This window comes from Protomyctophum bolini (genome assembly GCF_963924005.1).
Source record: "Protomyctophum bolini genome assembly, chromosome: 17".
NCBI lineage: Eukaryota > Metazoa > Chordata > Actinopteri > Myctophiformes > Myctophidae > Protomyctophum > Protomyctophum bolini.
The window spans coordinates 34433727-34446724 of NC_137878.1; the positions used below are offsets into that span (position 1 = coordinate 34433727).

The following is a 12998-nucleotide window of genomic DNA, read 5'->3' on the forward strand; positions in this document are numbered from 1 at the left end:
TATCCACATATCTTAATATCTTACAGTATCCACATAACCACCACTATTCTTCTTCCTTTCCTGAAAGGTAGTCCTGCAAATGTTGGGAACTTGTGCAAAAATGTATTTGTACCCTCTTCTTTATACCTGTGTAAACCTTTGATATTAGGGGAATACTTCTGCCACAGATGTCATGTGTGACCGACTGACCAAAAGGCCGTTACCAGGGAACGCAGTGAGACACCATTGTCATGCAGTGTGTCTAGAGATACGGTACCGTAGGGGTGGACATTGGAGGGTCCGTCACACTCACCTTGGCCGACATTCTTTAGCATTTAATCATGTGGTAAATGAAATACAACACAACACTTAATCAGACAGTGTGTGGGCACTGGGCAGGAGTGACCTAACAAAGGATAAAACCATACATGTGGTTTATAGACATGATGCAAAGTGGAGTGCCTACAACCTGTTCTAGTCTAGAATCACTTTAAACGACGGCCTTGCGTTGTTGTTTTCTAATTCTGTGTAATGATCTGTTATATAATTGTCCTGTTAAACACTTCCAACCTGGTCAGGTGTCTAAATGCTATAAAAAATAAACTCCTTCAAACAAATGTTTGAATATAGTGAAAACCCATCACATGGTGACACGTTATGAGCTTGTTCGTCGTACAACAAATTAAACAGGGCACAGTGGTTAATTCCTCACCGACTTTAGCCTGGCATTGATCCAAGACTTGATGGCTGTGCTGGTATCAGCGCATTCCTCAGGTCCTGTCTGTCTGTCTGTCAACAGGACATCAGAAGGAGACAGTTAAGTCCATCCAGGCCTGGCGGCTCAGCCAGTGATCTCCTTGTCGGCCCGAGTTAAAATCCGACTCCCTGGTCTTCCCTCGTCTCTCTGCCCTTGGTTTCATGTCTCAGTACTCTCTTCTATCAGACAGCTGACGTTATGTCTATATGTCAACATCCTCGCCTCGGTCAGGGGAACAGTCTTGTCTGTAAGTGTCCTTTACCACACAAGATGTCTCAGTAGGTGAGAATTCTGTCAGTTGTCATACCGAGCTCAGTATGGTTCTGGAGCCTGTAGGTGTGGAGAAACACTGATTTAATGTACACTACGAAGAGAAATATAGACTGGGGCAGACAGACAGACAGAGAGAGAGAGAGAAGGGATGACAGTCCAGCTTTGACTAGCTTTTCAATGCTGCCTATATACAGATGTTGAAGCAGGTCCAAGCCAAGCAATGCTGGTACACAAACTTAGGCGGTTCGGGCATCTATAGTATAAGGATGCCCCCCGACCTGACCTTGAGGATCCGATGGGGGATGGGGGGGGTTGTATATCTCCACACTGGCCTTGGAATGCCTCGGAATCCCTCAGGAGGAAGTGGCTAAGTTGGGCTCTCTGTTGGAACTGTTGGAACCCGATTCTGAATAAGCGGTTGAAATTGGATGGATGGATGTAAGAAATAAGGTTAGTTGCATCCAAATACAGTTATATTGTAAGAAATAAGGCAATTCTATATTGAGGAATAAAATAAAATAACATGGCACAGTATTGAAAAGATTATTTATTTAGGGTAATTTTCTATTTCACTCCCCTCCCCCCCTGCCAGCAATACCTTTGTGTCTCACTAGGGGGAGCCACATACCACTCTTATTTGTCCCATACTGTCTTGTTATAAAACAGTAACACCTTAAAAACAAAAGAAAACATACTTTGTAAATTCAGTAATAGTCATTTCGGACTAAGAACTTAATACTTGACTTCATAGCAGTTGAAGACTAGAAGATACTTTATAAACATTTACTTTCTAGTATCACCTCCAGAGGGCGCTAACCAGTTCCAGACAGTTACCTTTGATCTCCTTAGTGATTGGTATACTATACATACAGTACATACTTACGTACATATTCAACAAACAATGAAAAATAAAGTACAAAATACCGGCAGGAAGAAATGCATATCATTAGAAGACACATCATTTATATATTTGGGAAATACAAAATGGCATCTTGTGATTTCTAAAGCTCCAAAACAAACTAAAAAGTATCCTTTCAAGATCAAAAACATGAATAAACTGTAAAGTGAATTATTGACCTTGTATGTGTTATGCGTGCCAGCCTCATACACAGTTAAACCGTAGTGTTAATTTAACTCCAAGAGTGTATGGGTCCATTTGGTTCTATTTACACTCGGTCACATTGACAAAGTGTACACAACTAAATTGAGTATTTTACTGTGTACGAGTAATTTAGTATTTAGTCATGTTTCAGGCCTTCCAGATCTGAATAATCCACGATCCAACATTTTAGGATGTATTAAACAATAAAAAATCCTAAGTATATTCAAGGTCCCTGAAATCATGGCAGTGTTTCCAGTGATGTGACATATTTTAGTAGCAAAGAGGACATGATTGTAACAAATCCTTCTCTTTGGTCTCTTTGAACAACACATTATTGAATGCTTTTTTTAACTTTATTATACTAATGCATTATTGCCATGCAGCTGAATTGTTATCTTGTTTCATTGTCTACATGTTTTCAATGTCATTGTTAGCATTTAGCTAATGTAAACAAGTTTGCAACATACTGCATCATGTCACCAAGTAAAACATTTGTTTGGTTCAAGGTTCAGTGTTTACTTGCATACATTGGACTGATAATATAGCTTGGTCTCAAATTAATTCAGTTGAACTGAATTGATAATGCATCACAAATCAAGAACAGCTAAGAGATTAAATAATCTCTTCAAACTAATATCACAACTTCATCAAAATGAAGTTTCTATATGCTAGTTGTCATTCAACTGCCGTCACAGGTCATTTGTTTGAAATAATATCTTGACACCAGCATAAATTATGAGTTGCACACATTTCAGACAAATGGATTTAAATACTGCCATCTGTGTTTGAAATTAGAACTTCACCATTTTGTTCCCATCTAGAATATACAATTCAAGAATTGCCTTATTTTTGAAGAATTGTTTCTTCTAAAATGTCTTCTACTAAGTAAAATGTCTTTCATTCTATGTACAACTCAAATAATATTTGAAGTCCTCACATATATTTGATCTAAGTGTACTGTATATTGACCTATTGCTGATAATGTTTGATTGCGGTTTACGTAGATAAATGCTCAGCATACATAGAGAAGAGAATACATGTTTTTCTATGTGCTTAAATAAAATACAAAATAAATATAAATCATTTACACAATGAACATTAAAAAGGTTTGGATAATCCTAATTTACTGAAATATCAGACGTTCAAGTATCTAAATACCTATTATGTGTGTGTGTGTGTGTGTGTGTGTGTGTGTGTGTGTGTGTGTGTGTGTGTGTGTGTGTGTGCACATGCTGCAAAATATACGCACTTACGCAGCATTTCCAAAACCTTTGTTACAAACTCCAGTCTTCCACATTGGTCCAAGTCTTGGTACAAAATGCATTTGCAGGTCATTAAGACACAGGTAGCTAAGGTTCCGCTACCAGGCTGCTCTTTGTGTTTTTACCTCTCTTTTGCATAACTCCTCCCCTTCCTGTCACCCACAGACAGGGGGACAGCTCATTGGTGCAACGATTACGACGAAACGGAAGTCCTATGAATCCAGATAATCCACACTGAAGCTGAAGTTAAGGCCACACATCGCCACGAGTCAAAACATTCAGACTGCCATAAGCCACAGAAATAATCATTCTATACGTGCAGAAAGGTTAAAAGTACTAGTTCCGAAGTCATTGTTTCAAAACAAACAGTTAAGCCTAGTTCAGTGGTTCTTAAAGTGGGGTCCAGGGACCCTCAGAGTTTGTAACACTCTGAGAGTGTTGCAAATAGAACCAAATTTGGTTCCATTTGTACACTCTCAGGGTTATGGGAGGGTCTTTGAAATGTAGAAGTTGACACTGCAGCATACTACAAACAAAGCCAAGGCATTTCTCAGCTTGGGGCAGGGTTTCGTTAGACTCAACAATGTCGTTTTATTGTTATTGACCTGCCAAAGACAAAAGCATATTCTAGATCATTTGAAGTATGCTGCAGCTCTTTGTCTTCTGTAGGAACCATTGTGGGGAGTCTTTGTTTCGAGGAGGGACATACTAGCAGTGTGACACGGTAGCCTGGCGTTGTTCAGCTCCGTTTTCACTCTCCTCTGGAATATCTTGAAGATCTGGAAACAAGAGACAGTAATTAAAATGTTATTCATTTCTGCAACTTCAATTTACCTCGTTCTAAAATATGTACCGGTATGCTTTATTTAGATTGGGCAGTGAAAAACAGAAAAGGTTTGGGGACACATGCACGCACATATGCACGCACATACCCCCTTTCTGAAATCAGCTCCTCGCCACTCGCCCTACACACTTGCCCTCGATATGCGCGTTCACGCGAGGCTGCGCCATATTAAGTGTCGTCCGAAACCAAGCAGCCTTGAGTGGAAGTGGCTTATAAAGCCCTCAAGAGCGAGTCTGTGCCGATCTAGACTCGATTGCCTTGTGCAGCCCTGCTCTCTGTCCGAATGGAAAACGCGACCTACAAATGTAAGTACCACCACAAATAAATGATAAATAAACTGCTCCTAAACAATCATCATCTGATGCAGGATAGACAACTCTCCAACTGATGTTCACAAGGGCTCTTTAATTACCCCACTGTGAAAAACTATAAATGAAACCACACAAACAAAGCAACTTTTAACACATTATTTATAAACACCATATGTCCTTTTTGACAGTCACGCTGTATTTCCTTTTAAATGTCCATATTAATGAAATCCACATGTCACACAAACATACACGATGCAATGCAATATAACTGTACAAACAAAATAACAGGTAACACAATTGCATGATGGTAACCATGGCAACGAATGGTGTCTGTTTCCTGTTTCTGCACAAGGAGGGCGAGTGTATTTCAGTTTTTTATACCCAGCACCCTAATCAAGGGAACTTGTTTCAGCTGGAGGGGCACTTCCTGACGTGGGAGAGCACTTCAAGTAAAGGGACTGGTTTCAGAAAGGGCCATACACACAAATAAAAGTATTCAATCAATCAATGAAAACTAAGGAGTGACATAACAATTTATCATAGTTTGTAACCAAACTACTCAAATTCCATTGCTGGAAATAGCGGACCTACAAGCTCACAACACATGAGCCCACAGGCTGGGAATTGCTGGTGTAAATCTGTAGATCTAAGGTGTGGATCTTTTTTCTTTTTTTCCCCTAAATCTTTATCCCACAATTTTTGTAACCCAATGTTTTCACCAAGTGTCAATTGTCTAATGTAATTCTGGGCTCTACACTCTCTCTGCAAACCTGGGGAGAGCATGATCTCATGCTTCCTTTAATGCATGAGGAGTCCAAGCTGCTTCTTTACACATGACAGGGGGGAGTTTCCCCGGTTGGACGTAACGCGTGGAAGGAACACGTTGTTCCAACCAGTTCCTTTCCCCTCCGTCAGGTGCCCCAGCTGGCCAGGGGGAGGCAGTATTAGAGGCTCTATCTATTCTAAACCTTTAGGCCGGATTACACTGTTTATGAAGAAATAACACATTTCATTTTTCTTATTTTGTTTGATGGATGAGGAACAATGTCTCAATTGCAATACTGTATTGTCCCTTCAACCTGATATACTGTACATAGTTTACATCTAGAATGATTCTGTGAAACCATTTGCATAGTGGAGAGAGAGAGAGAGATAGAGATAACAAGATAGATGAGTGTAACACAGGAAAAACGGAAAGACTTTTCCACCCACACATCTGATAGAGGGCACTCATTCTCTCTCTCTCTCTCTCGCACGCGCACACGCACACGCACACGCACACGCACACGCACACACACACACACACACACACACACACACACACACACACACACACACACACACACACACACACACACACACACACACACACACACACACACGAGACATTGTGTGCCTCATGGCAAATGTCAATGCCTTATATAAGCAGGTGTGTGTGTGTGTGTGTGTGTGTGGGGGGGGGGGGGGGGGGGGGTACGTCTTTCATTCCTCACTAAGAAGAGTTTGAGATTCTTCATGTTATTTACTGTTATTTTCTTCCTTTGGTTGAGAGAGGCGGGACTGCACTGAAACCCACATCAACACATCCCATAATATACAGAACCATCACAGAAGTGTGGATGGGTCAGACTGGGTTTAGCTGGACAGAGAGGGTCTCAGGAGGAGGAGGGGACCGTCCATTGTTGGGGTGATACGAAGTGCATCATAATCCCTATTGTATATAGCAGTACTGATTTGGTATCTTGATGTGCAGTAAGAAGTGAAGTAGAAAGTACAAGTGTGTGTGTGTGTGTGTGTGTGTGTGTGTGTGTGTGTGTGTGTGTGTGTGCGCATACCTCTGGGACTCTCAGAGCGTGGGGACTCTTTCCCGTCGTCCTCGTCTGATGTCATGTCCACCTCGCCGTCGCTGCAGTCCTGGAGGCCATCTTCTGATTGGTCGATGGAATCCTGGCTGGCCAATTGCGAGTCGGTGCCATGGCCAAGTTCATTTCTCTGCAACGACAAACATACAAACAAACAGGACAGTTTTTCTTAACGATTAAATCTGCATCAGAACTGTAGATTTTCGAATTCACTCCTTTGCTAGCCTGAGCTGTAGTGAAGTAGTGAAGTGTTTCTGGTCTAGAGGGGTGGGTCGCGACTGAGATTTGCACACGCCCTGATTGGATCTCACAGATCTGTCTGTCAGCCCCGGCCCCTCCTCTCCCCCTAGTGCAGCGCTACGTCACATCATTTGGAGCGACGCCCACCCAGAAAGGTTGACTCCCACTTCTAGACCAGATCGGCCAATGCGTTCCCACAGGCTTTCAATTTAGAAAATGAAAGCCTGGGTAGTGGTACTGAGGCTACTCTTTTGCTATTCATAATCACACAAAATGTATCCTGATTTCATCCAGAATCCAGATTTGGCAATGACATGACATACAGTATAATATCATTGTCATTGTCTTTTAGACATGAATGAAGTACATGTAATAGACAGTGTTATTAAATGTCAGTCATTTCTTTGAATATTAAAGTTATTTGGCATATCTGCCCTGTGCATCTTCAAACCTAAAAGGCAAACAGAAATGTACAGATTAAATCGTTAATCATAATTGTTAGTGTCACCAATGAATCGTCCTGTAAAATGTCATAATGGTGATTGGTGACATTTGGTTCCAACAGATACTCATTTACAAAAAGCCATTCTGACCTCAGAGGAGTGCTCCCCCGCCGTCGTGGCCGAGCCGCCGCCACTGCTGGCTCTCATGTCTCGGACCTGCCTCTCCAGGTGGGCGCGGGCCCTCTCGCTGTCCTTCAGGCGGCCATCGGACCCCCGGAGCCTCATCAGCTCCTCCTGCAGCAGGCTGTGCTGCCTCTGGAGCAGATTAAGCTCGCCCATGGGGGACCCGGGCCCCTGTTGCTCGGAACCCTGGGGCCCTGTGGCGTCGCGGGATAGAGAACGCCTCAGGCGGTTGGGGGGCGGTTGGGCCGAGGCCTCCGGGTGCAGGCACAACTCTACGATGGAGTCCTGCTTGATGACCACACCCTGGAGCACACAGGAGATGATGATAGGAGGGAAATAATAAAACCTTAACCCATTTAGACCAGGGAACGATTCTACAAATGTCTTTTTTTTTTAAAAACCATGTTTCTATGTCAGTGGTTCTCAAACATTTTCATGTCAAGGACCCCCAAGATTATATGTAATTGGCCGCCGACCCCCATCTGAAAGATTTGAGTTAAAAGCGTTGAAAGAATATATACCGGTATTCAAGTATTTGCACTACATTTTCACGCTTTTTCAAAAATAGCAGACCTACAAGCTCGAGCTTGTAGATCTGCTATTTTTCAATAACTAAAGTACAACATTACACTTAAAACACCAAAAGGGGTTCCCGCCACCAAAATGGGTTAATTAAAGGACAATTCCGGATTAACCATCGTTTTACATTAATAACGAGTGGAACAGGTGAAAAATGACACAGCTCCAAACAGAGCCCAGTCATAGGCTCGTTTGCATGTTTACAGAAGCCCCTTTGGGACAAAACACTGTGCATCGTATGTGGACATTATGAAAGACAGACAGTGTAGTTTTGTTTTAGTTTTTTCTCAGAACGATCAAAATAAGCGATTTAGCGCATGACCCAGCACCGAGGTGGGCTCTGTTTGGAATTATGTCATTTTTTAACACTCGTTATTGGATATAATAACATCAGATTAAGGTACGGAAATTGTTAATCCGGAATTGTCCTTTAAAGCAAATCGCATCAAAATGGAGAGCGCGGCACACAATAATAAATTATGCAAGATTAGCTCAGATGCAATTCCTCATTTATTGAGAACGCTTACGCGTTTTGGCCTCAGCCTTCCCCAGAGCAGATTAAAAAGTGATACTGTGTACTGTAGTGTACAGTAGGTCCCTCTTTTAGACATACTGTACACATAATCATCCCCACCTAGGGGTGTAGGGGGGAGGTCCTTGCTTGACACTAGGTTACACCATATCACAGTCACAGTCAGATTAGCAGTTCACGACAATACAGTCAGTTCGCAAAATCACTGAACAGACCATTGTAATAAAACCTCGCTGTCATATGTACTGTATGGGGTATGATTGATTTCATTGGAAGGTACAGTATGCTGTAGGTCTAGTCAATAGCAATACTTCCTGTACAGTATATATGTCATGAAATGTGATGATGATGAAAGCCACAAACCTGGAGCGCATGGAGATGAGCGCTGACATTCATCAGCCTCTGGCTGATCTCCTGCAACACAGATTATTTTATATTAGTTTATTCAAAATGCATGAATTGCTCATGCTTTAAAATACTTTCTTTAATTGTTAAAAACGAATTGTTAAAATATGGAGTCTCCATAATACATCAAGCCACATTGTGTCTGTATTTATGGAGTCTCCATAATACATCAAGCCACATTGTGTCTGTATTTATGGAGTCTCCATAATACATCAAGCCACATTGTGTCTGTATTTATGGAGTCTCCATAATACATCAAGCCACATTGTGTCTGTATTTATGGAGTCTCCATAATACATCAAGCCACATTGTGTCTGTATTTATGGAGTCTCCATAATACATCAAGCCACATTGTGTCTGTATTTATGGAGTCTCCATAATACATCAAGCCACATTGTGTCTGTATTTCTAGGTCTAAAGAGACATTCACGGAAAGAACAACTGTGGCCCTTTAAAGATGGAGTGCCACAATTTTTTTATTTTTCCAGTTTTTCATGTGTCTATGAGGTGACCGTACTTCATTAGACACCCTGGAGTTGTTTTTATGTGCAATGGTGTATTATCTTTGTATTTAGGGTTTCTTCCTGGAGGCTGAACCCTTGACAGTCAAACGGGCCAATGAAATAAACAGTAATATAGTGACATCACACTATCAGCCCCTCCCCTAACCCCTCCCCCTTTATCATACAACTACAGCTGTGGGTGCGGCTTCAGTTCAGGTGGATCACCACCCACCAGGCAAACCAGGCATACTTAATGAACTGGTGGGCGTGTCCACATAAAAGCATGATTTTAACAAATACTGTACACTTTTTGGAAAAAGTTCTTCCCCCTTATATTGTAATAATACCTGATGATCATGTTTTAGGGTGGAAAAAAATGGTGGCACTCCATCTTTAAAAATCGTCCACACCACAACTATATCGACGACGATAATGGCGAATGATATCGTTTGGATCACTGTCAGTGATTTCATGAATGACATCAACACTGAAAGCCAATAGAAGGACATCTTGGTCTCACTCACTCACCCTTTAAAATTGTTTACGGAGAAGAGAAGATAGAATAGATGGTATAACGCTAGATAGTAGACTAGATGGCTCAGGTAACCTACTGCACCATTCTGTATCCTCCTTATAATTCGTAAACATACTATAGTGATATTATTCACAAGTCACATTACAATTAAATATTTATAGTTATCGTGCTTGCTGTGAAAGGCTCTTTACTCTGTAATGCAGTGTGGTATAATTATTTTTACATTACCATTATACAGTATTTGCCTAATGTGCACTTTTCCAATGGGTATATGTTAAGAGTTGACAGCATGTACATGTGTACATGCTACATAATGTGTATATGTGTACAAGCATGAATCACTGTACCTCACTGGGGGTCTTGTCTCGACTACCGCTGTGGTCCTGCAACAACAATGTTTATAACCATCAGAAAGACTGCACTTCTTATGGGAGAATACTGCTTGTACAGAACTGTTAGAATGACAATATCTCTTCTGTCGGGAAGGAACCGCCCTAATACAGACTTTTCTGGCCCACCTCTGACCACTGATGTGAGTTATCTCCAAACCCCACTGCAGTACTTCAACACACATGTTGAATTGTGGGTTTGAGTTCACATGCCCTTGGGGGGGTAATTACCTGTCAGTGGGGAGGGGTACTACCTGTCAGTGGGGAGTGTTGGCTGATGAATGACAACTAATTATGACAGGCAATTCCTCCTGTCAAAATATGACGCCCCAGTCAAAAAACACTTTGTTTGAAATAGACACACATGGCCCTATATCATCCTCTCTGGGGGGGGGGGGGGGGACTACCTGTCAGTGGGGAGTGTTGGCTGATTAATGAATATCAACATCCTAATACATCCTAATACAGGGGGGTCAAATTATGACAGGCAATTCCTCCTGTTAAAATATGACCCCCCAGTCAAAAAACACTTTGAAATAGACACTCATGCTTTCCAAGGTGTGATTTGGGGTCATAAGGATGAATACAAAATGAATATCAACATCTTAAGTAGTTAACAGTATGAGGTGTGATGAAATAATGACTAATATATGTCAGAAAACGTCATGTGTATAAAAGGCTCACCTTCACTGCCGGGGACACGTGTGTTCCGTTGACCAACACCTCCTGACCATCTGTATGCACAGGCGCACACACACACACACACACACACACACACACACACACACACACACACACACACACACACACACACACACACACACACACACACACACACACACACACACACACACACACACACACACACACACACACACACACACACACACACACACACACACACACACACACACACACACACACACACACACACACACACACACACACACACACACACACACACACACACACACACGTGTTGATGATGATACTAATTGATGCCCTGTTCCATTCTGGTCAAACAGAATCAGGGTGCTGATATTGTGCATGTTGGCTCACTGGAAACACCAGTAGCTCTGCTACACCAGTGGGTCTCAAAGTGTGGTCCAGGGACCCCCATGTTCCCTTGAGGGCGTTTCAAATGGTCCCTTACAGGTGTGAAACTCTGAGTGTACAACTTTGTACACTCTCAGAGTTTTGGAGGTCCATGAAATCAAATGCCTAAATTGTAATTGTAAGGAGGCTTCACATGAAATATTCTGGGGTCCAAAAACAGTGGAAGTGAACTCACTGATCGCGAGCGCCCCCATGTGGTTGAGGTTGCTGTTGGCGGTGCAGGGCAGAGGGATCTCCAGGTTGGATCCTAGCAGTAGATTACTCAACCTGTCAACTGAACAACCCACCAGATAGACACTTGAATGAGACAGTTCAGTGAATACTTCTACAGACTCGGCACATTTTTGTGACTGTATTGTATTGTTTGTGTTTACTTAAAATGTAGCTGAAGGCATTTGGTGTTGAGAGAAAAAAAAAGTAAAAGTAAAGGATGTAAAATAGGCCCCTGGGGTAACCCAGTTAACAAAGTATAAGTTATGCTCTCACTGTGACGATCTTTATTTTTTCTGAATGTCATTCAAGTCATTACAGTATAACATACATTTAAGTAGTCTTTTGGACAAAACCAGGTTACTCCAAGGCTCCAAATCTCTGCCGAAAACAGCCAGTCTACAAACTCACAATGTGTAGAAGACTAGAGCTTGTATTTCAAGTGGTTAATTTCTCTGTGCTCGTGCGTGCGTACCCTCTGCGATGGCGTCCAGTAGGAGTCTCTCGGCGCGGGGGGCCTGGGGGGTGTCGGCCCTGAACAGGTTGCGAGTGTTGGGCGGCAGCGTGACCTCGTGACCCCCCGTGACCTCCACCAGGTCCGAGAAGAGGTTGACCCTCTCCTGTAGCAGCTCCAATACCTCTCTGTCCTTCTGCTGGATGTCACCTAGAGAGAGAGGGGGATGGGGGGATAGATTGATTGATTGATTGAATACTTTAACAATGTGCAAAAGGTACAGAGGTACTGGCCCGGGCTGGCCTAGCGGTCCGGGCACCTATAGACGCCTAGTGCCCGCCCATTGCGGGTTCGAGTCCCGTACAAGTAAAAGTCCGGAATTCGAAATGTGCTTGAGTGAAAGTACAAATATGGGCATCAAAATGTACCAAAAGTAAAACCACTCATTATGCAGAATGTCCCATATGAAGTTTTCAAATATAAACCTATAAAAAACATTTGAAAAGGTTTTTTCTTATAGGTCTACAAGCTCACAATGCGTTACAATGTGAGTTTGTATATCGGCTATTTTCTTTTTTTTTAAACATATTTGTTTTATTTGGAAAGTGCAATACAATACATATAGCATTTTTACATATGACACAAGAGCAGTTCCCAAGATTTCTTCTTTTTTTTCTCCACCCCTCTTCCCTCCCTCATCCCCCCTCCATGTGGCACCATCTCCAATGTCTCTGTATAGTCCTTTTTCTACATATGACATCAAGTCCACACTCAAACAGGGACAGACAAGGCAATATCACTTCAGGTTGTACATTTCAGGAGGACAAAAATAAAAGAGTGGGCGGATTATCGGCTATTTTCAAATGTACTGTATAGGGCTGAAGTGGTTAATGTATATTTTGTAATCCATATCAAATCAAAGTAACTAAAGTACAATATTTACCTCTGAGATGTAGTGGAGTAGATACAAAAGTATTTACTTAGTAAATACTCAAGTAAAGTACAAATACCTCAAAATT

At 42.0% G+C, this 12998-nt stretch overlaps 1 protein-coding gene across 3 annotated transcripts in view; it reads right to left on the minus strand.

The window, feature by feature from the left end:
* Positions 1-1569: 1569 nt before the first annotated feature.
* The window catches only part of arhgef2a (Rho guanine nucleotide exchange factor (GEF) 2a), a 39041-nt gene continuing 27612 nt past the window's right edge, over positions 1570-12998 (minus strand). For 2 of the 3 annotated variants that reach the window (XM_080787800.1, XM_080787798.1), the window contains 8 exons: positions 12001-12189; positions 11491-11589; positions 10884-10933; positions 10158-10199; positions 8731-8781; positions 7224-7559; positions 6364-6520; positions 1570-4152 (listed from right to left, as the gene is read on the minus strand). In XM_080787800.1, coding sequence (XP_080643926.1) covers positions 4082-4152; positions 6364-6520; positions 7224-7559; positions 8731-8781; positions 10158-10199; positions 10884-10933; positions 11491-11589; positions 12001-12189 — 995 coding nt within the window. In that variant the 3' untranslated portion in view covers positions 1570-4081. The remainder of the gene's footprint in view (positions 4153-6363; positions 6521-7223; positions 7560-8730; positions 8782-10157; positions 10200-10883; positions 10934-11490; positions 11590-12000; positions 12190-12998) is intronic. The other variant, XM_080787799.1, reaches the window with a different exon arrangement.